The sequence below is a fragment of the Bicyclus anynana genome, chromosome 10 (genome assembly GCF_947172395.1).
Source record: "Bicyclus anynana chromosome 10, ilBicAnyn1.1, whole genome shotgun sequence".
NCBI classification, from domain to species: domain Eukaryota; kingdom Metazoa; phylum Arthropoda; class Insecta; order Lepidoptera; family Nymphalidae; genus Bicyclus; species Bicyclus anynana.
Window position 1 is genome coordinate 2142058 of NC_069092.1, and position 27237 is coordinate 2169294.

The window sequence follows — 27237 nt, forward strand, 5'->3', positions numbered from 1 at the left end:
GTGTAGATACGCCATTATACTTCGTATTTCTGGAGTATTCGTGTATAGGTTTGATACATAAGCGATTCACTTGTACATATCTGATACCTTATACATTTGTGTGCACAGAGAAGTGTAGGGGTCACCCTGGTGACTTTGTGTGCTGTTCGAAATCTTAGAAAACCACTCAGATTAAAAAAAAACATGATTTTCAAAGGATAAAAATAGATTCAACAAAACTAGTCTACTTGAGTCACAAAAACTTCTGTCTGAGCACACAAATATATATATTATTCTTTACAGATTACGAATAACTTTATAAGAATAGTACTGATACCTTCTACTTGTCATTTTTACAGCATTATTACTATTAGTAGATTAAACGTTCTAAAATGTAATCTAATAAAACATATCTAATATGCATGATTATTTATAGTGATAAATATTAACAAATATTTTAGCGATAAGTTTAAATATAATGAGATCCAATAGGCTATCGGTTATTGTAGTTATTTGACATAATATATTTATTACAATGTAATAATCTATAAACTAAATGAAAATAAAACAGATTAAGGTATTTATTTCTTTTTAAATTTAAATGTATTATTATATTATTGCTTAGTATGTATTTAAACAACTAAGATGGGTTGATCGCATAATTTAGCACATGGCTTAGATAAATTGTTAGTAGCTAAAAATTGCCTTATATTAGGCAAAATAACAAAGCTTATATACTATTTTCAAGCAGATTAGAAAACAGTTAGCTGGATGTTAAAAAATCACCGATAATTTATTTATCTTAATAATGTTGCCAACATATATTAGATTTAATCAGAGTAAAGAGGTTTTTGAAAAATGCAAATAAGTGGTAAGTACATTTGCCTACTACATAAGAAGCAAGGACTAATGAGCCTTACTCCAATTGTTTACTACACTGATCCCTTAATCCAAATTAAACTAAGTCTAACTATCGTTTAATACTAAACATTAGTAGCTAAGCAAAACACTACAAGACTATTCGTGATAGCTCGTAACTAAGTTTGACCTAATCCTAATAATATATTTATATTTTTTTAACAAATGAGGTATAGTTTTAAATAATTATTTACTCTCTTAATAATATATATATTTTTTCAATTATCTACTACTATCAAATGTGAAAAGTAATTTACATCTCATCTACATCGATATGTAGATTAATGATAATACGAAATGAAAATTTATTTTATTATGATTTTGCTTGGTAATTAAGCTAATTATTTTGAATCAAATACTGAAGAACTTTTTAATGTGCTTACACCATGAATAAAAATGGAAGGCTTTTATATTATATCACGTAACAACAGAAAACAGCATTAGGAGCATACCCTAACATTACTATCTTAATTATTCATATATTTGTGAATAAACGATCATTAATTATTCATTCAAGACTATTAAATTATTTCTAACTTACGTCGTTAATATTTAAGTATATGTGTAATTTTTTATTCATAGTCGAAGTAATTCTCAAACTTTCTCAAATATTACAGTGAAATAATTAACATTCTTCGTCTAACGCCAAACAAGATAACCGTTCAACAAACATTTTCATAAAACGTTCGTTTTATAAATTACTATTGCATTAATATAAACTCAAATAAATAAAGCTCTAAGTAAAAATATAAAACAACAATATTTTATCACTCAATGAGTGATAACTGATAATGAGTGATAATTTTATGAGTGACACTCATAAAATATAAATAAGTTATTTGTAACTTCTACACTTACAATGTTAAACGTCGTATCTGTAGATTCTACGTTTTAACATTTATTTGAGATCTAAAGGAATTGTCTTGTATTTCCAAGTTTATATTATTTTTACAACACATATTTCTGTTCTGTAAATATTTTGTGCTAATTTAGTTTTATTTGATTTACTCAAATCATGTAATATTACTAAATTAATTACAAGCAAAGTTTTTTATACTACAATTAAATAGTGTGATACTAATTTACTTTTTTTTTAATAATTTATTTAAATTGATACCTTAAAATTATAGTCTGTACAACCTAATCAATAGATATATTTGTTTAACCTTAGAATTAAAATATAGTTATATACCTAGATGGTTTAGTTATTATAATAATAATCAATAATCTCACATTAAAGTGTTATAGTTAACATAGGCAGATCGGAAATCATGAAAGAAAATATACCTAAGCAACTTACTGAAAACAATATGAAAAAAGTAGGTAATTTCTTGGTTAAGCTGGAGTTTTATAAAAATGGTAGAATTATGAAAAGTCAAGTAACGATGTTTTGTGTAACCTGACTAACCTCGCTTTGAAAGCCAAAATTTTTTGACAATTTCACTCGTTCTAAACAATATTTTAAAACTGACGCTTGACAAAAAACTGACTATGCTAAAATTGCTTAAATTATAAACTGCTACAGATTCCTATATCATTAGATTTTATGCATCTCAATTAAATATAATACACTATAATTCCAAGAATCAGTATTAAGTCACATGAATATTTAACTTTTTAAAAAAAAATCAGAGAGAAGAGATAAAGTTCAGACTTTAACACTTTATTGTAGTGCCAAAAATGTCAAAACAGCCTCATATATTGCCAGACGTAACAAACAAACAAACATTATTTACATTAAACAAACTCGACGTCGACATTTCTAGACTTTTTACTACACTTTTTTACACGATTTTTTTTCTATTCATCAAGCGAAATTAGAACGTTGGAACGTATAGTTACTATTGTACAAGTATTTGGACAATAGTTAATTAAGTTACGTTCCATCTTGCAATAAACGTTTTTTAATTTTTCTTTCTTCCACGTCTTTTCTAATAATTAGAGATTTTAATTTCGTGGTAGTTGGACCATAACATAAAATCAATTGTATTTATATATTTTGCTCAAAATACATACGGTTCAAACAATCTTAATCTATATTTTATTTTATAAAAAAATCGCGTTGATTAAATTGAAAAATAATAAATGTAATTATTGACCTAAGAAAAATGATGTGCGTCAAGTTTTATGCTAATAATCTATGTAATTTGTTAAAGTTGTTATTATAAGTTTACGCAATAATTAAGAAATAGTATTAATATTAGTGATACGATATTATAGATAACACAAATAACTACCGGACGGGTTTGATCTAAAAGGGAATGACAACTGCAAACTTAATTTCATGATTATTTTAATACTGTTTATTAAAAAAATAACATATGAAGTTAAATTAGCTGTTTCTTATGAACAAAATTAAAACAAATTAACTGACCGGGATTCGTTTACTAGTTTAGCTGCGGCTGTTGTTGCTACAAATACATAACGAATTACCAATTTTGAAGTGATAATTTTTATGGGAGCTTCGTAACGTAACGCGTTACGGCACCACTATGTGTGGGGTCCCTTTCTCTCACGCATACGGCAGCATGTTTCAGTTACTTCTGTCTGTCGTCTCGAGACGCAAACGTTATTTTTAAATACTAATTTTGTTATCCTAACGCAAATTACAAACGAACTCATTTGATTCTAAATATATTTAAATCACTAAATTTAAATATTTTTAATTAAATAGACTTTACCACTTAAATAATATAATTATTATGCTTGCAGTTGTATTCTAATAGAAAGTAGATACAAGTCACACATTCGTTCACATAAAGTACCATACACACATCCATCTAAACACTTTACTAAACATTACAATTAAATGATATGATCATGACATAAATGATAATTGGCATATTTTAAATAAAGAACTCAAAATGACCCACAAGATTTTTCGTTTATCTGTTACTTTCCGTATAAATTCCTAAACTTAACAAATAAGCACAAAAGTGAATGGGAAAGAAACTGAAACTTTTCTCATATGAAATCGCTATAAAGAACCATTCACATAACACTGCAGAACTTTTTAGTATTTCAAAAGTTTGCTCAAGCAAATCTAAAGTAATGTGTTAATATAAAGTTTTCAATTATTAAGTTTCCAGCTATATTCACATGACAAAAGTTTTATATCTTGTTTTTTGGTAATTTTACGTTAGTACTCGTAAATTAAAAGTAACACAATAGTAGCTATATTACGAGTAAGTTCACTAGATAATTATATGGTTACATATAAGTATATTTTTTTTTATATCGTCACGTAAAAAAGTTTTATGTTCCTTTTTATATCGTCGTCGTAAAGAAGATATGGCAAGTTTGACTGTTATTAAAAACTGTTTTAAAATTCATTTATATTCAAATATTTGTCTTACCAATGTCGACCACATGTTGTTACAATATAAATTGTGTATAATTTTGTATACCAATTAATCTTAATTCATTTCTAATTCCAATATTTTTGTAAAAATTAGCAAATTATAAGATACAACTGTGCGCGCAATCATAAAAAATATCGATTTACATTTATATAATATTTATAGAATAAAAAATGTAAGTATATTTAAAGACACACATACAAAACTAGTACATATATACCTACATATATCTTAACCTAATGATATGTATGCGATATATGGTTCGTTATTGCTGATATAACTATGGTAATAGACATATTTTTAATAATATAATGCAATCACCGAGCTTAAACACAGCGCAACATATTGTATTATCGTGGATTTTAAAAAAAGGTAATTATGGTAATTAGTTTGTGTTATAAAAATATATTTTAACTAGTAATAATTCTTGAATTTTTTATGTGATAACTTTCATTTTTCAAATGTATCTTAGGTATCTTAAATAATAAAGTTTGAGATCAAATATTTCTATACCCAAGTGCGTTTTGATGTTGATGTATAGTCTCATTTACAACGAAGTGTAAATAATTACACAATTAAAAAAAAGTTATATAGAAATTGTAATTATTAGTTTTTATTTGAACTTAATTTAGTGTGACATTTTATGACATAAGTAAGAAATTTAAAAAATCTATTAAGACATTTAATATTCACCTTTCATCAAATTCTATTTTGTTTTCAAAATCCACGATATTACACGCATCTAAAAGTAAGCCTCACTCAGCATTGATATTCTACTAAGTAATTGAATTTCGGGAGAATTTGACACGAAATTGACTTAACTTACGATTAAAGGTCTCCGCTCACTACACAGAAATATGCGACAATGCAAACATACTGATATATTATAACCTTCGATATGTTAGGACCCCAGTTATATGTATCTTAGAAAGCTAATCTAGAGTCCTCGAAAGTTAGAGCTCTTAGAAAGCTAGAAATATCCGCACCTCTCACTGGTTTCTACCTTGTACATTTGTTCGTGTTGTTCCTGGTATGGTCCATTCGTACCAGAATGTTGGAACGTCTTACTTGTTTACTTGTATAGCCGTGATAATCTGACAAAGACGTTATTAAAATATTTTACAACAGTGCATTTGTGGTCATGTACCATTTCCATGTAATGAACCGAAATCTTAAATAATATCTGATCGAACTAAGATCACTTGAATAATTCATTTATCACTTAATAATTCTATAGTTAGCAATCATACCTAATAATAATCGCTCCCGACGAAAGCATGGCGTTTGTTCCTTTACTAATAACATAAAAAACTTATCATTTGTAACACATGTAATTTTAAATTACACTAAATCAATTATAAATAAATTGACAGAGATAGTTTTATGATTTCTAAACCTTTTCTGCTTTGGTAATTATTTTTAATTTTATAAAAGTATTTTTACCGTTACGCGTTTTAACACATAAATATTCCTCTATATCTCCAAATTAATGATAACTTGGGTTAGTGAAAGTATAATAATCTGAAATTCATTGAGCTATTTGACGTTTAATTATTTGAAGTTTATTTTATATATGTAATATCATTTAAATGAACCGTCAAAAGGTCAAAAAATTAAAGTTTTAAGTTACACAATAAAAATGTACGTACAATAAATACAAATTCGTACTGAGTTATATACTCGTAATCATTCATTTCATTGTTATAGCAATTCAATGTTTAACTTCCAAGTTTTTGAAGAACTTTTATTCAAGTAACAACAGCTGAATCCAGAAATAAAAATACATACTTGTCTTTATAAAGAAACTTTAAGACAACTTTACTAAATATTGATAAACTTTCGTCGGGAGCTATCTATATGTGCGCAAGAAAGTAAGTGCAAGGGGACGATCCCTACGAACACTATTGTACTTTGCAGGCTATCCACTATCTCCACGTGAAAGTAAACTAGAAAATACATCCGTTTCTTTTTCATTTCCGACGCAAATGCAAACTAATGAGCGAAATGCCTTTACATATATGCCTTTTTCTTCATTGTTAAGTTCAAAATTAAAAATTGTAAATTGAATTTTTTCTTCGTATTTATCAAGTTTCAATCAAAACATTTCGTTATATTTATTTAAATATTCATTAAGCAATACAAACGCAAAGCAAAACAAAAAGTTTAATTTCACTAATTAATGCTTAGTTAAGACAGACAACGCTTGCCAGGTACATTGGCATTTACTTTAGATTCACGACAATGTTGCTACGAGCGTCTACAAAGTGCTACGCCGTTGCTACGACTAAGCATTGTCTCTCTTTGTAGATAATTTATCATATTTTATTATAATTATGCATCATTTTGAAATTCATATTATGTATACTCATTAATATTTTAGTTAAATATTCTAATAAAAGATATTCCATACACGTAAATATGAATAGTAAAAATAGGAATAAATTAAATTATTATTTTTTTATTTATATAAAAATTTAGTGAATGAACTCATAATACGAGCCATTTCAAGTAATACTACCTTTTTCATGTATTATGCGACTCTTGATCCAACATCCAAGCAAGATAACTTCTTTAGATGTTAGTGGTCTCTTTGCTATAAAATTGAAATTCTTTGAAATTTCTTTTAAAGACGTTTTCTATTATATTTTTTATCAATTTTTATTATCGTTTTAAGATTTAAAAAGACATACATGTAAAGATAGTTTCAAAGCGTTCGAAATAATAAATACATTATCGTAAAGAATATAATAATTATTCACAATAATCACTTTTTTTTACTTTATACACTCTTTCAATTGACATGTCGGGCTCGTCGCATTTTCTTGTACAATTAACTTTAGTTATTTTTAATTTTGTATTCCTTTATAACCGAGACTGTGATTATTTTTATCCAAGGTCATATCGGTAGGCGTGAATTATAAAATTTTACAATAAAACACAATTTCATTTTCCCATTTTCCGCGCAAATCTCACAATGTTGAGATTTCGTGGAAAAAGGCAAAAAACGTGACTTGTGCATACACTTTTAAAGATTTTTTCAAATAAACTAATACTTTTTTATTGTTATATAAATAGATAAATTATATATTACACTTAGGAAAGTTTTACTTCGTTAAATTCCATAAGTTTTACTTGGGTTTTTTTTTAGTTTTTAACAATCCTTTTAAATTTAAAGAAAATTTTCGAATACAGACTATGCGATAAATGCTGTTTTTTATGCGTCCCACATCTATCTTCTTCTTTTTTCTTTAATTCTTCTTCTTTTTCTTTTATTTGTTTCGTGTTTACCTTCTTTCGATTGTTACACACAGATAAAGAGATAAAATAAATAAACATTTATGTCATTAAGAGACTAACATAAATAATAAATAGTAATAGTATTTTTCAAAATAAATCGACCCACCGTATGACCTCTGTGCTCATCAAACTTGACATCACGTTACAGCTAAACAATACAAATATGTTACAGATAAAATCCAAATACGCAGCTAAAAACGACAGCAAACACCTACTGTACATTTAAAGTTTACACATAGGGATAAAACCTCTTAAATACCTTCGCCAAGCAATTAACATTCTCCTAACACGACTCGCATTTGAATTTGAAACATAATTTACTATAAGTACGTTGTAAAATATATTTACATATATAATGATAAAAGTTAATCTTATTTAATTCTTTTTACAGTAATAATCGCGGTCAATCATCAAGTGAAGTTAACTATAAAGTTTTTCTTTAAAATGTCTTAATTTTTCAGACGTTTTCATAATATTATCTGACTGATCGATCGAACAAGGTTGTTTTTGTTTTACAAAAACGACATTAGATGTAGTAAAAATTGACTTGATATTTTAATATTAAATTTTAGTAAACACGAAAGTTTATAAGAACCGAAAAACATACCTTTTCATAATTACTTGGCCTTAAATCAGTCTACGTAGGTTTTATCCCAATGTCCCTTGAACTTTAGATAAAGAATTTAATATAAGTACAATAATTAAGTATAATTCTTTATAATTTACCCTTAAAGCTAAGTTGAATCAAAAGATTCTGATATGTTTCGTTACCTTGGTTGCAACTTTATCACAAGTTGATCTTAACTAACTAATTGATATTAATTAATTGATTATGTTTAAGTCTATCAATAGTGTGATATGACAGCGATATTTTTAGAAATTAAAAAATAAAAGACATTTATCATAAGTACTTGTAAATACACGCGGGTTCATTTACGAAAGTACACTATTTTAACATCAATTATTCTTTGTACAACTCCCTTGGCAAGACTGTCAAAATATGTTTTAAGAGAGTGTCAAAATTTTCTAAAGCGTTTGCTTTAGCGCTTTCTTAGTTATTGTAGGTACATTTTTGTACTACTTCTGTTTAATATATTGTTTTGACTAGTTTTCTAGTCTCTTTTGTTTATTAACAAATCAAATGAACATTTACATCATCTTTCAACCTGTCACCAATTTCCATTGTTATTGTTAGTTAGATTTAATATTTTTTTAGTTAAGAATATTTCTAGTAGAGAAATTAAACAATTGATTTTAGAAAATATTTTGGCGTCGAAACTAGTGAAAACAAAATAATACAGAGTATTAAGCCTTATTTTAAACGTTATAGAGTTTGTCTACTGTTCACATGTCTCTCTGCAATTAGTAGTTTTATTTTATTAAGCTGTCAAAGGTAATTATATTTTTTACTTGTATCTGAAATGTAATACACATTTTGAACATAATTACGAATTTAACTTCACAAACACAAACACAACTGGCAACCCCACTACACCGAAAAATCATTCAGCGTACTGACGTTTTATTCCAAACCGGAGTTACAATTACAAGCTTTAATCATAAAGAAAATACTTTACAATTGACCATTATAGGGTTAACATCTTCTGAAGATACGAAGTGAACACTAAAGGTTATTGGTCAAATCTGGTTGAAGTGTTGAAGATGTTCGTAAAATTCGTCGATTTTTGACGAAGAAGACATTAAGTCAACTATTCATTGTTCATCAACATTTAATTAGGACAGTCTTGCCAAATTTTACCCTATCTGTATATTGCTTAATATAGAACTTATAAATACTGTACCTAATAGATGTAAGTGCCATTTTTAATGTACATAATGTTTAGGCCCTTAACATCCGTCTACTTTATTACTGGATTGCGTCGCTTTGTCATCTCAACTTATTTTTACAAGTTTCTCTAAACACTACGCTTATAATATTATATCAATATATCTTAAATTGCTTCAAGTTTTGCTTAAGTAATTTAAATTTAATATAGCACGATAAAGAGTGTCAATGTTCTACACACACATGTAATAATTATATAGTACGTTTATCTTAAAATATATGTAGTCAAGTGTGAAATAGTTATCTGAACATTGGGACCATATGGTTTGATTAATATGGAAAAATGTCGAGAAAATGTAACAGTTATATTCGAACAATATCAACAAGAAACGTCAGTTGCCTACAAAGTCACTCCCATTAGCTTTACCAGAGAACAGACATGGCTAAAAGCTAACATATCTGTAAGCTTTACTATCAATGCTATAATCTTACAGTTGTAGAGTTTAACCTTGAATGATGACTGGTTACATAGCATTGTGGTTAAGCGGTAAAGCCTTTTATTTCCTAACTCTTTAAATTGTTATCAAGATTTCCCTTGCAATGTTATATTTCTTCAATAAATAGAGTTAAATCGAGGCAAGATATGTATTCGTATTTAATACATAGTCAATACAGGAGTATTTTGTACTTGATAACTCTTTGTTTATTAGATTTGAACTTAAAGTTTCTAAAATGAGTAATTTTGTAGGCAACAGTACACACTACAATATAGTTAATAGTAAGCACAGTTAGATAATAGACATCTAGTCAGACACTAAACAATGCCGCCGGGTGTACGCGGCTCAGTGATCGAAGTAACTATAAGACATTTATAAATACACAACAAGTTAATTTCAAAAATATAGACAACAATCCTAAAGAGCCCTAAAAGCCTTGTCGGAAGGGGTTCCTGATGGGAGCCTGTGTGGGCGCTGGTGCTGGTGGTGCTTGCTGCGCTGGAGCAGCGGCGGCGGCCCTGAAGGGGTTGCTGGCAGTTGGCTGCGGCTGCGCAGGCAGTTGACGAGGCTGGCTGTACGTCTCCTGCTGATAACCTTGCTGCTCATACCCTTGAGAATAGTTCTGATAACCTTCCTGATAATCGTACCTGGAACTGTCCACATTAGACTCCTGGACATCCTGCGGTACGTTACTATACTCTAAATGATTCTTGAAATCACCGTTCACCGGCCTCTGGTCTTGCATACTGTATGTCTGGTACTCTTTATCTGGTGGGTCAGCCATTAAAATATTTGCTTCATTCTCAAATGGCTTGAAGTCATAAATATGCCTGAGGTACATCAGTACAGGAGCGTACAGTAGGTTACTGAAGGCGATGAAAAGATTTAGAGCAGTGAAACCAATCGCTTCCACGACCTCCCCGGCAATTATCGGTCCCACGGCGTAAGCGAATGAGTAAGATATATCAGCGATTGCGTAGATACTTCCGTAAACTGAGACATATCGAACGTCAACCAAGTAACCGAGAGTTGGTAACAGGGCTGTGTCGATCAGAGCGATTCCGAAGCAAATGCCGCAAATTGGTATCATCAACATCTTGTATGAGTTTGCGAATGGAATAATAAAGCAGCAGAAGCCCTCTAAGGCTAAGCCGCCGGCCGCCATTAACCATTGTTGCTGAGGATACTTCTTCGCCATTTTAACTGTTATAACAACGCCGAGAACGTGAGGGAAAAACGCCGGCAACCAGATCATACCAATCTTCCAATTGTCTTTTGTTAAGTTATCTTCCATCCAAAGAGATATCGTTGGTTCCAGAAATGCCAACGCGACGTTTGACATCATCAGAGCTCCTGCACAGACGGCGATGTAGGGATCCATTAGAAGTTTCCAAATCGGTGTACCCGGTGTCTTTGGTTCGGCCGCTTCTTTCATCTGTGTTTTCAGAGGTTTCATTACAAGAAGCAGCATAAATCCATCCAATAAGGACACCAACGCCAGAATAAGGAAAGGTACTTCTTTTCCAGCGAACTGGTATAACGCTCCCCCGAACGGCGGCGCAACGAGGCATCCAAAACTGATAAATGCGAGCGCTATACCTAATGCTTTGGATCGTTCGTTCTCCTCGGTAAACCTGTCAGCGATCATGGCTAATCCAGACGTATCAGCGAATGCGGATCCCACACCTTGAAGGCTTCTCGCAAAGAACAACATGCCGTAACTTCTACCACAAGCAAATATGGATGTAGACAGAAACATTATGATAAGTCCGATCATCATTGGTATATCGTACCCTATACGGTCAATTAAGGCACCGGAAAAGGGGTTAATCATGAGCTGCACTATCGCTTTCGAAGCAAAGAGGACTCCGGTCGCGGAGTCCTGACCTTCGTGCGAGGCGGGTATGATTTTTGTAGGTATGATTGTTTTGTTCCCTTCTATTATAGGATCTAAAGTCACCACATGGTCGTAGCCCGCCTCGCCCCATGCGCCGATATATCGCAAGTAATCTGGTATGATCGGTACTATGACCATATAAAGCATATTGTCTAAGAGAAGTGCTATGGCTACTATGACTAGAATAATCTTTCTCTGAGATGTGGGTTCTTGAATCTTTTCCCACAATATCTCCCGGACTTCCCGCACCTCTAAATTCACGACGGGGATAACCGAGCTGTCGATCTTCTGCCATATTGACTGTGGTGGCTCCGCCATTTTGGAATCGTTCAGTGAATCCTCTGGTGAATGTCAGCGCTGCGAGAAACTATGAGCATGGTTTGCCTCCGTCCTAGCTTATTTGCTCTCAGTGATCATCTCATACGCGTTGCCCCGCGCCGCAACACTCGAATGGGACTTCGGAACCTGACAACAGACAGAAATGATCATTTAATTATCATTTCCTCTTCACATCAGTAGAGGATGCGCGCGGGAGCGAGCGCACAGTTTCAAAAGGAATTTGAGTCGATCTTTGTTTCTGTTAGTTGGCATGGTTCCTCTATCCCGGGTCGGTAAAACGTCGGCAACTTGCAAAGATGATTCAGAGTCCTTTTGAACATAGCACTACAAACATAAAACATTAAAAAATTCGCGAGAACATCGGCTTACTAACGTTCGACGTAATCAAAGCAGAATTTCTAGTAGATTGTTAATTTTTACTGAAAGGAAAGCATTTAATTAGCTAAGTTTGTAATAAATTATGAAAGACATTATTTTGTTAATTACAATCAAAATTGTTGAAATGGATTACCGCGAGATTCAAAGCGCTTTCAGTATATTAATGGGCTTCAACGTAATTTTTAATTACGTAATTAGAATTTATAAGTAGGTAAAGCCTACTTTACTAAAAAGTATATTTAAAGCTTAGAATATAGACGTCGTATTTTTCCATTTTCTCCATAAATTAACTATGATTATTTTCAAGTAATGAGCCGTGATAGCTAGCATATATATAGCATGGATATGACCTCAGCCTCCAATTCCGGAGGGTATGATTTCGAATCCGGTCCGGGGCATGCATCTCCAACTTTTCAGTTATCTGCATTTTAAGAAATTAAATATCACGTGTCTCAAACGGTGAAGGAAAAACATCGTGAGGAAACCTGCATACCTGAGAATTTTCTCAATTCAGCGTGTGTAAAGTCTGCCAATCCGCATTAGGCCAGCGTGGTGGACTATTAGCCTAACTCTTCTCATTCGGAAAGGAAACTCGAGCTCATCAGTGACCCGAATATGGATTAGTAATGATTATGATGATATTCAAGTACGAGTACTGGTAAACAAACAAATTTTGAATAGGTTAATTAGGCCAGTATTCAAGAAAAAAATTACATTTTCTACTCCATCTCTCAAGGAGAGTTCATTAGGCCAAGTGTTTCTATAAACAGTTTGAATGAGACGACGATTGTAACGACTTGTTTAGCCCAAATCCAATTTGCGTCGTCAGCCATCGGCAAGGCAACCTCATTACAGCTACACAAAGGGGGCTTTTCCTACATTTTCATTTCGGGGGAAAAAAGCTTTCCATTGCAATCAGTAATACGATATTTTAAGTGATCGTTCCGTTCTATTTGGATTTATTATTTAGGCCTTATTTTTTATATTTTTCTCCCCAATTTCTTTAAAATCTGACGTAATCAAGAGGGTTATCGAATTTTCACCAATATAATTCTCACAGCATAATATATACGATATTCCAATCCGAATATCAACGTTTTTCTATTAAGATGGAAATATTTTCTTGCATAAAAGCTACTATACTTAAAATGCTAAGTTACCTTTACTAAACTGAACTTAGGACATTAGTTTATAGCATAGAGACTCACACTAAAAAAGATTTCGAAAATACCAACTTGAAGAGGGTAAGGGATGGGGTGCTTTGTATGAAATTATTTTCTTTAAAGAAGCGTTCTAACTTCTGGTTCCACACGTTAATAAAATCGTTGACTTTTATTGTATTAAGCCTTCATTCGCACGAGAGTTCTTTAACGGAAGTTATATGAAGGTCAACCACCAAAAGGTTACCAACGCCCAAAAATGGAACGTTCGTGCATCGTGTTTTAAAATCGCTGACGTGTGAACTTATACTTGAGAGTGCATTTGTTGTATTTGAACGCTTATTTAACGTCCGTTAAAAAACTCTCGTGCGAATGAGGGAATTTTCACTGAGCAACATATATTTTGGATCTTGAAAAATCAATGGTCCCTACAAAATTTATAAAAAAAGTGAATTTCACACGGGCGCGGAATTCGAATTCGCGGGCGTCCTTTCTTATTTACCTAATTAGTAGGTTATTTAATTATTTTTGTATAGTTAGTTTTATAATATAACGTTCTCACGTTTTTATTATTTTCATAAAAAATTCCTTATCGTATATAAAATGAAATAATAACGAAGCTTGTAAAAGGTAATAAACCTTGCGCAAGGCAAAACGCTACCCGTAGACCCGCTACCTCAATAATTCAAAGCCTTAAGACATCTCGAAAGCAAAGGAAAACGTACAAAGATCCTTAGCGTGGGGACGGTGAAAGAATTTCAATGAAGGGAAAAAATCCCGAACAAGGATCGGAAGGGTTGTTTTTACGCTCGATATAGCTACCTATTGATGTCGTGGACATTGTTAGAATAAATTGAGCCTTGAGATAACAAGATGTACAACTTAAAAGCTATTTTAATGGAATTTTTTTATTTATCATTTTACTCTCTTTATTTATCCTCCGTTTTATTAGGCCTCCGTGGCGCAGTGGTATGCGCGGTGGATTTACAAAACGGGGATCCTGGGTTCGATCCCCAGCTGGGCCAATTGGGATTTACGGTTTTCGATTTCCGATACGATGTCGTGTAGAAACCAAAGGAAAATCATTATTCATCACCGAGTGGTGGTGGTTTGATCCCCGCCCCGCTGGACTATTGTCGTACCCACTCCTAACACGATTTTTTATGGTTGGAGGGAAATGGGAATATTGGTCATATTTAACCTTTAAGGCGAATATTCTTTAAAAAAAACTTAGTTACAAGTTAGCCCTTGACTACAATCTCACCTGATGGTAAGTGATGATGCAATCTAAGATGTAAACGGGCTAACTGGTTAGGAGGAGGAAGGAAATCCACACCCCTTTCGGTTTCTACACGCTAAATCGCTTGGCTTGGCTTGGCTTGGTACGTCTTTGCCGGTAGGGTGCTAACCAACTAAGGCCGGACCCTCCTAACAGCCAGATCTGGATGAATTATGAAAACCTCAATCGGCCCATCCGGGGCTCGAACTCAGGACCTCTGTCTTGTAAATCCACCATACCACTGCGCTACGATCAAATAAAACTTCAACAAAATCTTTGCCATTTCTAACAGGCATGATTATAGTCAAGCGGAACCCTATCTAATATTAAAAGAAGATGATTTTAGGTACATTTTATATATACAGAGCGTAACTCGCTGGCTACACAAGTGGTCACTTCAAGACACTCGACCCATATTTGTATCTCTCAAACGAGAGACGAGATGTCTCATTTTTAGAATTTTTTAAGCTCTTTAACAGTATATTTTACAGCTGATAAATGAGCAGATTAAAAAAATGAATGTTTAAAATTATTTTATATAATGATTTATTTATTTTGCTATCATCCGCGAAAAGTCGACGAGCCCATGCGAAAACGTCACCCAGGTCCGACAAAATACTCTCTACGTACGTTTCATCCCGAAACCGGAGCATCCTCAGGAGATGTTGACTCTACAACGTGCAATTGTCAACATCTCTTCAGAGTCGTGATGAACTTCCGCAAAGTAACGCCTGCTTCTATCCAATATTTAAAATTATTTAAACAACCATTTGTTTCTTTGAAAAAGGAATAATGATTTAAAATCTGTTTTTGAATATTTTTTTTCGAATTCGCTACTTTTAGTTTATGCAAAAATGTAAAATTGTCGTTCATTTTTACGCCAGTAATATAAAATGTACATTCAAAAGACCTTGCGGGTAAAAATGGCGTGACTCATAAAGTCTTGACTCTTGATGTCGAAGGGAAATTGCTCACGCTACAACTTTGATGCTTAAAACCCTATTTTGTAAAAAATACGTGAAATTGCAGTTATTATAACTCATAAAACTAAAATTGAAGCTCTTTGTAAAGATTACAACTTTTCTTAATGTGATTACAAGTTTTCTTAAATATGACAGTGATATATATCAATGTAGGAGTGATGATAATGAAAAAAAAATTATAAAAACAAGCTTCCTTTTATATGTTAAACACCAGTGTGTTCGTAGATACAAAATGATTTCAAACTCAACAACACAATTCAAGGACTAATCAGACGACTCACCAAATGGTAAGTGGTAATGGACCATACCTACAAACAGAGCAACACTACGCAAGGCATGCAAGGAATATTTCCTAAGTCCTACTACTCGTATTTTCAGAGCCTGATAGCGCAGTGAAAATTGCCAGTGCCTCAGATTTCAGAGAGCGTAGGTTCGAATTCGGTCCGGGGCATGCAACTCCAACTTCTCAGTTATGTGCATTTTAAGAAATTAAATATCACGTGTTTCAAACATCGTGAGGAGGAGGAGAATTCTTTGCGTGTGTGAAGTCTGCCAATCCGCATTGGGCCAGCGTGGTGGACTATTGGCCTAACCCCTCTCATTCCTCGATAGTTGCTCTAAAGACATACAGCGATGCTGCTTAGCAGCAGAACGATGGAGGTAGTAAATTAGCGGATTAAAAGCTCTACTTCTACAAAATACATACGTTTACATACTTCTCCACAATATCGTGGTTACAGTATAATACTGGTTTTTTTACAAATTAGCCCTTGACTAAAATTTCACCTGAGGGTAAGTGATGATGCAATCTAAAATGAAAGCGGGCTAACTTGTTAGGAGGAGGACAAAAATCCATACCCCTTTCGGTTTCTACACGACATCGTAGCGCAACGCTAAGTCGCTTGACGATACGTCTTTGTCAATAGGGTGGTGACTAGCTACCGCCAAATGCCTCCCACCAGCCAGACCTGGATCAATTAGGAAAACCTCAATCGGCCCAGCCGGGGATCGAAAAATCGTCAAAAACCTTGGAATCCGAAGGTGTATATCAATGTACCAACAAGGCAATTCACCTTTGAATAAATAGTATTAATATGGATAATAATAAAAAATCGGATGAAACGTGATAGAAATATAAATAATGAGTGGTTCCCCCTCGCCACGCGACCCTCACTGTTGAAGGTAAACAGACGTATTAAAATGGAATGAAATTGCAATTTCTATGAAAGAGCCGCCGCGCCCTGCCGCGCACAGGCGCAGGAGGTTTCATTTTAATGTTCTAAATTTCTCAAGATATCTAATTAGAACATTTAAACCACTCAGAACATTTACTGTCCAATTTTATCAAATAACGATAACTGTAAAATGTATTGGTAGAGTAAGAAAAAAAAAATGTAAATCTAAATGTTACAGCCCTACCCTAATGACAGCGTCTACATCTGTAATCCCTAAAAAGAAAGGGTGCACAGCTCAGCATATGCCGTGCACTACATCATAATACATGGCGCTGATTTTTAGCCGAGACCCGTGTGACGTCACAGCTAACAGAAAGATAGGCGACTAAGTTTCTAAGTAGCACATGAATACTTTTTAGTTCTTTAGTTCTTATCTCTGATGGAATGGATAGAAAATATAGACCGAATATATATTGATAGAATATATAGATAATAGATGATAAGTTGACGAATAATAGAAGCGAATGGAAGAGTTCGACATATTTTGCCAATTTCGTATAATAAAAGTAAAGGAGTAAAGTCACGAAGATGATGATGATAATGATGATGAGTGCGCATCACTAATTCACTGTTCTTTATATTAGTCTCTATAACTCAAAGACAACTTGATGGTTATGTAAATTTTATTTGTATGCTCTAATTAAATATCACGTGTCTCAAACGGTGAAGGAAAAACATCATAAGGAAACCTGCCTTCCAGAGAATTTTCTTAATTCTTTACGTGTGTGAAGTCTGCCAATCCGCGTTAGGCCAGCGTGGTGCAGCACTATTGGCCTAACCCCTCTCATTCTGAGAGGAGACTCGAGCTCAGCAGTGAGCCGAATATGGGTTGATAATGATCGTGATGATGCTCATGAATACAGGGGAACCTGAAGTTATAGAAATACTTAAATAAAGTGACATTCAGATATCGAAATAATCGAAATATCGAAATATACATTCTCTAATTCGACACTTCGGATTACTTATAATAAATAACACTCAAAGATTATATCCTTTCTTGTAAAGTTATAGACTATAATGCTGGACTGATTTTAAAAATTCTTTCACCGATGGAAAGTCACATCGTGGATAAAACCGCGGGGGTCTAATAGTTACAAACATATCCAAGATCCCCTGTAGGTGTACACGTGAGTACATGCGGCGTCTACAAAGCGCAGGTGAGGGCGAGGTGCGAGGGGTGTGCACTCCCTGGGGAGGGGGACCGATGACCTTCCTTAAAAAGACCACCAAAATAGCACAAAGTGACTTTAAACTCTATGTCTAGCAAAATAAGGTATATCTTGACTTGGCACTTATATGGATTTTGCACGTGTATGGATAGATATAAGAATCGGGTTGTAGAGGGCTAATAAGCATCTGAGACACGATATACTGTTAATGTTAGTAGTAGTATGGTATATCTTCATCATCCTTTTAACCTATCTAACTTAGTAATTAGCTTATGACTTCGATTCAAGAGGTTCTGGGTTCAAACCTTGTGTCGGGTAATAAAATACTGAGTTTTTTTTTTCATGAAATATTCAGAAGGAGCTTGGAGTTCAAAAGTTGCCTGTGTGCCCCAAAGAGCATATCAAACCGTCGGCCCTGGTAATTTTATTTTATTTTAATAAAAAATATATATTTTTGGCGTTAGTTTCAGTATTATTATTCTCAATCCCTCCAACAAAAAAACATAAAATAATTGTCATTAAAATGTAATAATGATCGTTAAAGTCATTGTAAACTCTAAACTTTGACAATTTGAAAATTTGACGGCCTCCGTGGCGTAGTGGTATGCGCAATGGATTTACAAGACGGTCCTGGTTTCGCTCTTCGGCTGGGCCAATTGAGGTTTTCTTAATTGGCCTGGCTGGTGGGAGGCTTCGGCCGTGGCTAGTTACCACCCTCCCGGCAAAGTGATTTAGTTTTCCGGTACTATGTCGTGTAGAAACTGTAGGGGTGTGCATTTTCATTCTATTTCCTAACAAGTTAATCCGCTTCTATCTCAGATTGCATCATCACTTACTATCAGCTGAAGGACTTGCGAAAATTAAAAAATAAAATCTAAGCCCGCAAACAAGGACCGGAGCAGTGTGTTGAGCATCATCAAAACTACCTTTATCCGTCTATTTATAAAGTAAATCCTAATGTTTATTCATTTTGGAAAAAAAATATTTTTTGTTAAAGGAACGCCTTGGAAAGATATAAAACTACGGGTTATATTGAGGAATCTATAGGTAATAGGGTCATATATAATGCCATACAACGTGGCAATACTGCAAACCTTCTAGGCACATTACCAATACATATTCAGATGAATTCTACGACGCCTACACGTAAATCTGTTGCTATAATTTTATATTTCCTTTTATTTTATTTTTATAATGAAACTAAGAGTTTAAATAAAGGGATGAAGTTACAAAGTATCAGTAAAAACTTGCAGTTTTTACAGTGAGCTAGATAAGGCGAGTGCATGTATAATGCAGTTCATTCTTCTCGTACAACTTGAAAACACAATGGCTTTATGTAAGCTGCAGCTTGACACAGTTCAAGTGTGTCCGTGCCCTATCGCCTGCAGTGTGTTGTGTAGGTTTTATTCAATGACAAGGAGAAGTAACTTGACTGCAATCTCACTTGATGTTAAGTGACGATGCAGTGTAATAACTAAAAAGTGCTTAAAATTTAAAGGGTACGGGTTATTCAACTCATATCCTTTGTATCCTGTCTTATGCATTTGTACGTAACCTACTGGCAAAGTATTGTCTCGGCACGACCAATTAATTGTAATTGGTCCTTCCAGATTAGTTCCATCTAATTTTCATGAAAATCGGTTCAGTAAATTTGTGTTGAAATGAAAATAACGAAATTGCCGGTACTATGACGCTTTCATTTAGCGCCTACACACTAAAAACAGAAAAATAGGCTTGGCCACCTTCAAAGTGATCAGAAGGTAGCACAGACGTTAGTTTTCGTTTTTTAGTTTATTTTTGTGATTTTGAAGTCGGTTGAATTTTTTTGTTAATAATATTTTATTCAATCCCTAGTCATCAAAAATATTGTATCTACAGCTTTTTAAAACTTTGTCTTCTACTTCAACTACAAGATTTTCGTTTCAGAATACTCAGCGAGCTGTGTGGCGTGCGGCGCTTGTCAAAGCACTCGACACAAAAGGCCCGAGCCGAGCCTGAAGCGCCGGGCGGGCGGGCGGGCGGGACAAAGGTCAAGTGCCGACGTTGCCGTGCCCTATCGCCGCCGGCCATTGAGGCTCGCATGTGAACAGAGTTAGCTTTCCTTTTATCTAACTGAGAATAAAATATATATAGAAAACTAGCGGACACGACTTCGTCCGCGTGGAATTTAGTTTTTCACAAATCCCTCGGGAACCATTTTTCCGGGATAAAAGTAGCCTATATGTTAATCCATGCTATAATATATCTCAATACTAAATTTCAGCTAAATCGGTTAAGTAGTCGAGGCGTGAAAAAGTAACAAACATTCATATCATTAAAATCATCAGTTTCGCAAATCTCGGGAAACCATGGATTTTTTCGGAATAAAAAGTAGCCTCTGTGTTAATCCAGAGTAAAATCCATTTCCATTCCAAATTTACAGTAACAAACAGTAACAGTAGTAACAAACACTCAAACATCCAAACATCCATACAAACTTTCGCGTTAATAATATTAGTAGGAATTTACGACCATAGAATTGAAAAAAAACTGGTTTTCGAAGTTTTCATGCATCGTTGAATTAATCAGAGAATCTAGATTAATCTCAATCTATAAATGCAAAAGGTCACTTAGGCAGGGAGGTAGTTTACAGTTAGTTGACATCCGCTTAAGAACAGTTATTGCAAGAGGGCCGGATTAAAGAGGTCCAATTGCGGACGAAGTCGCGGGCCTTCACTTTCAAAAAGGGATAAATTTTTAAAATCGATTCTTATTGACGGAGAATCCCACACTCTTAATAGAGTCGCTTAATAATATTAACCATATGTATACGTAAAGATAAATTGCTTAAAATTACCTTACGCATTACATAATACTCATTTGTAAGCGATTGCAGATCATAAAGTTACCGGATTCGAGTCCTAGACAGGGCTTGAAAATAATATCTTAGATGTGTTCATGCCGCCAGACCCTATTATATCGTAATTTTCAAAAATATTTTGAGTAATCGGTACAGGTGGTTAAACTATATACCCTTGGCTCGCATTAAAGCATGCAAGCAAGCATGGTCGAACAAAGCACCAGAACCTCCTCTTTTACTGGAAAAAAAATATTGTGCCTCTGAAAACAGGGACATAAAAAAAATCTAATGATAATGATGTATATTTTACTTTGTAAATAGAAAGATGACCTGTAGCAAAACATTCTAATTAAAGGTTATACTTACGACTAAGGTCGTAGTATAGACCTATGTATATTACTAAAACTGAAGAAAAATCTTTGCAAAGCAAAAAAATATACCTTTACAACTCAAACGTCAACGCGGAAAAAGCGAGATGTAAAAGAGAAAATAAATTGGTTTTTTCGCTTTCCATTTTCAAGGGGAGAATGGGCAAAACTGGATTATATCGCCGGCGTCCCCCGGGCCGCATCGAGGGGAAGCAGGGGTAGGTTGGGAAAAGTTGGATAAGTCAACTGTAATCTCGTTTGACGAGTTTGGGTTAGTGTGGCGGCTGGCGCGTTACGGCTTTATCTACAGGCTTAGGTAACTACCTACATTTGTTTACACATGTTGGGGAATAGGTGTTTATCTTGTTTGTAGATAGGTGTGGTTGGGAAAAAATTGTACTAGTAAGTTCCGACGTGCGGATTAAAAAAAAATGAGGAATTAATTATATTAAGATCAATAAACTAATAATGCTGAGTATTTTTATCCCAGGCGGCTTATTTTTTTCGACATTTCCCATAAACTGGTTTTTAATAATAATCACTTATTTCAGATAATAAATTGGATTAAATCAATTAATGTTTGAACTTCACAACTGATTACAGCAATAAAGGCTTATGTTATTTTTTAATATTCACACAAAACCAAAGCCAACTAATTTTATATATCTAAGCCTTCCTCATGTTTATCTATTGAAAACCGCTTTAAAACCCGTCCAAGTTTATCTCGAATAATGTTTTATAATATGTATAGACAAGCGGAATTAGCCTAATTTCTCATATTTTTTATTATTAAGTTAGCCCTTGACTACAATCTCACCAGATGGTAAGTGATGATGTAATCTAAAATGGAAGCGGGCAAAATTGTCAGGAGATGGATGAAAAGCCACACCTCTTTCGGTTTCTACACGACATCGTACCGGACCGCTAAATTTCTTGGCGGTACGTCTTTGCCGGTAGGATGGTAACTAGCCGTGGCCCAATCCTCCTAGCAGCCAAAAACTGCGTAGTGCATTGGGGTGGCGTGCGCGTGCTTAACCAACTTTAAGCTTTTAGTAAATTTATTATAATTATGTCAGCACACAACCAGCCACCCAACATAAATATTAATTAAGCAAGCAGGAGGATGTTCTAAACATGAAGTAGGTGAGGTAATGAAAACGTAATTATATTAAAATATTCCGTTGAAACAGGCCAGACTGCCAACTCTCGTTATACTGGGCCACGGCACTTTCGTCTTGTTAGAGATATATTTTTTTTTTATTCAGAAAGAATACAATAAGGAACTTATCCTTATCCTAATAACTATACAAATCATGCCCACGTGGAATGGTGTCAAAAATACTGGCTGCATTGCAATACACGCTGGACAGCCAGACTGATCCTTTGCGCAAATAATGAGCCATCCCTTCTGTCACCAGTCAAGGCAACTAGCCGCGGTCAAATAATTGAGATATTAGCTACAAGCGTCATTAATTCTTAGCGTCAAAAATGGACTACCATATACACAGATATGATAGTTTTATAAGAGAATTTAGTGTACAGTGTAGTAGGTAAAATATTTAAGGCTTTAATGTTTCGGGTGTTTGTTAATTCTAGGACTTTTTCGTGGCAAAGCAAGCAGACAAAATAGTAGAGCAGACAATTTATGGACAATTGGTATGTAATGACGGCATGATAAAATGCTATAGTATTTAGAATACAAAGATAAACGATGAGATAATCTCAACCTTTACAAACAAGCTCGCCGTGTGTAGAGATTCTAAAACAAATAATATTTTATGATATGGCTTCTGAACACTCTTACCTATACTAAACCAGACTAGAGATAACCCGTTAACATCAAGCAATTAAAAAGCCCTATACTTAAAAATTACGATGCCGCATAAAAAAAACTTTTTGAAATTTCGGTTGAATATCCTATACTTCGTCCAAATTAGCGCGAAATTTAAATTAGTATAACACACAACTCTATGCGAGATCGCAGTCCGCTAGACGCTTTTGCTTTGAGCGTTACGGCTCGTGGCCCACGGGTAAGGCTAACCGCCCTCCCTGGGTGCCTGTTCCAAAAGATCCTTCAGGCTTTCTGACCGTTGCGCATATTAAAATAGCTATATACTTTACAGAGTACCTTTGTGTTGAACTTTGTTTTGTTGAACTGTTGTAAAACAACACCTGAACTTATAGTCTCTTAAAGGTACGGACCCATCAAAAGGGTATCAGGGAGGCGTTGGTTGCAGGTCGCTTAGGACCATGATATTTGGCACTCCTTAAAAGACATCAAGGTCCATCAGCACGATATGCGGTGATAGCCCAGTGGATATGACCTCTGCCTTCACTCTCTCTGCCTGCCTGCTTTTCAGTTGTGTGCATTTTAAGAAATTAATTATCACGTGTCTCAATCGGTGAAGGAAAACATCGTGAGGAAATCTGCATACCAGAGAATTATCTTAATTCTCTACGTGTGTAAAATCTGCCAATTCGCATTGGGCCAGCGTAGTGGACTATTGGCCTTACGCCTCTCATTCTGAGAGGAGACTCGAGCTCAGCAGTGTGCCGAATATGGGTTGATGACGACGAAAGAATTAGATTCAGTTCACAATACAGCACTAATTGGAGCGCGCCACTACAACCATTAAATTTGCACGGCCCGTGGAATACGACGCGGCATAATTGCACCGCGTAAAACGGAACGAAGGGGAGACAGGGGCGAATGGAGCCATTCCTCACTTAAGGGCGTGCCAAGTTAATTACAAGCTTCTTTCTGCGATATTAAAGTTGGTTTTTGTATAGTTCGTAAGAAACGAGATAGTGTTTCAGAATAAGTGTAGTTTGACGTAAATAATGATCACGTGTAGGATGTTTTGCTAAGAGTAGAAGATGGATGTATTAGATTTTAGGTACTAGATGTACCTAAAATCTAATACATGTAAAGCTTAATAAACACTTTAAAAACAAATAACATATATGTATAAATAAAAATATATTCAACTGATTTTAACAATAAATTATTTAAAAATCATTTGAAGAAAATTCGAATAACATTGCACATAGTAAAACATAATGCACATAGTAAAACATAATTATGTTTTACTATGTGCAATGTTATTCGAATTTTCTTTTAGTCATAAGTGATTTTGATATTTTTTTTAATTAATACATTTTAATTTGAACTTAACTTAATTAATCAGCTCGCATTATAGGAATTGAAGTATTAAGCTCGTTTACAGTGTTTTTTATTTCATACCTTACTAATGAATTAAACTAATTTAAACAGGTGGAACCATTCTTTTTGACTGTTATTTTACAGCAAAACTGGATATTCTGATCTTTGTATATTAAAGAAATCCCGAATGGTTTACCTGTTTAAATTTGTCTAATTAATTTGCCTGGCAAACGTAATTTAAAAGATAAAGTTGCACAGATCAGATAGTCAAACACAATTAATATATCTCATTTATAATAAGTATACAGAACTATGTCATACAAAAGAAATTAATGATAACAAACAACAATCAAATAATATATTTATAATAAAGATGAAGAAGAAAAATGATTTTATTCAAAAGAAAATGATAATAGAAAAAAAAAACACACTCAATAAGCTTTTACAATTTATTATAGACGACGCCTCTTGTTGAGTATAAAAGAAACTTATCCGAGGGCTAAAACCACTTAACGGAGCCTCTACATGTCCCCGCTTCTCGTTAGGCGATTCTCTCAAAATGGCATGCAAAAATGTCACGGATTCCTTCCTTTTTTGTTTTGACAACGGATTGAAATGTCAAGTGGTGAGGGGTTGAGGGGTTCTGTGGGGCCTTTATGAATGATAAAACGGGTGCGGAAACACGGTTTGTTATTAGCTTTTATGTAGGAGAACTGTGTGATATCTTTTAGCTGTTTTTTTAAATCGTGATGAATTATGGTTGTCTAATAAAATTGAGTTGATAATGCCTAAGAAAAAAGGTAATTTGAAATACGAAAACAAATCCACTTAGAATACAACTTGTGACTTCTACTTGTAATTTCAGTAGAGACATCTAAATTTTAATAAAATATATAAGAATCAATGTATTAATAAATAGCCTTCTTTTACAGGAAACAAATATTCACAGGAGCTATAACCGGGAAGACATTACAGTTGTCCAATTAGTCTTCTTGCAGAGAAAATCTTCTCTAATAAATAACTTATTATTTACTAAAGATCTCAGCAAAAAACATGCACTGTTTTCTTTTAATAAATTCTTTGGTTACTTTTGAATAAGGAAAATATTACTACAAACACCACAAATCAAATATTAGATTGTTAAGCTGCTTATTTTTCAAACCAAATTGTAATAAATTAAGATTAATTTGCACTATTTTATCTAAAATAATTGTCCTTAATTTTTTAAGCAAACCAAATTGTATTAAATTAAGATTTATTTGTACTATTTTACCTTAAATAACTCTATCTTAGCAGCTTGTCCATTTCATACGGATACTAAACGGGACGAGCACTTTGTTCTCTGCATTAGCCATTTATTCCTGCCTTTGTGCACATCGTGAAAAAGCTTTTATCGTCGCCCACTGCTGAATTGTCATGTTCCATTTTGTGCTGACGTCCCCCAACTATAAATTTTTTAAGTCTGTCCGTGCTGGATCCCTTTATGTGACACATATCTTTTCAACCCGCTTGTAACCGCACACTATTATTTTTGTAAGCTTTACTTACATGTTGTGTATACTTATCTGAGTCTTATATATTTATCTGAGTCATATATATAATCTGAGTCTTTTAATAATTCGAAAAATAAAACTGGAGACCACGTACCCTAGTTCATGTTAAATACTAGATAACAATCTTACTTTAAGGGCCAGTTTCCGCCCCCACCACCTTCGGGTAAGTGTCGAATCAAATAGCTTATTCACAAGTTTTGTCTTTGTTATCTCACTTATATACAAAAGTGACAAAGCTAACGTTTAAAGAAAGAAAGAAAATTATTTTATTTGGACACACGATTTTGTGTACTATCACACGATATGTGTGATAATACACAAAAGACAAAAAATACTTAAAACAAAAGAAAGAAATTTTAAAAATATAGTTAACTAATAATTTAAAGATATTATCCTATCCAACACCCATCAGATGGTGGGAAAACCAGCCCTAAGTAAACGATGACAACTCAAAAGTGTGTTTGTTTGAACGCGCTAATCTTAGGAACTACTGATCCGATTTAAGAAATTCTTTTAGTGTTAGATAGCCCATTTCTCGGCCCATCCCCCTATTCCTACGGGAACGTTAACCATGCGGGTGAAACCGCGTGGCGTCTACTAGTACTACATATATCTTAGAATCCACTTTCCAAAAAATGCAAACTCATAAGATGAATGAAATGAAGATGATTCACCTAATAAAGACCAATTACAAATAACAAACCGAAACTAACGAATATCGTAACGTGCTTCCGTGTTCTACCACGTATCCTTTGTACTAACGGACGCTGGGCGCATCGGAATCATTATTCAAGGCGCCCTTAAGATGGGAATCTCGGTCAATTTTCCTCCCGAGCGTGTTCCGTCGCGTATTAGCGAGCCTTATCTGGATCGCCACAAATCATCTCCCCTACCCACCGTTACTGACGGCTAATTTAACAGGGGACAATGGAACATGTGTATTGGTTAGGGCGGATGTAGCCTTGCGTCAGAAAAATGAACGCTCTACGAGAAAAATACAGTTTCATGTGGAAAGGTTGGTAATTTCCATCGAGT

General features: G+C 33.9%; 1 protein-coding gene across 1 annotated transcript in view; it reads right to left on the reverse strand.

The window, feature by feature from the left end:
* Positions 1–6: 6 nt before the first annotated feature.
* Positions 7–27237, reverse strand: part of LOC112050480 (vesicular acetylcholine transporter) — a 43268-nt gene continuing 16037 nt past the window's right edge. The window contains exon 3 of the mRNA XM_052883830.1: positions 7–12198. Coding sequence (XP_052739790.1) covers positions 10264–12051 — 1788 coding nt within the window. The 5' untranslated portion in view covers positions 12052–12198 and the 3' untranslated portion in view covers positions 7–10263. The remainder of the gene's footprint in view (positions 12199–27237) is intronic.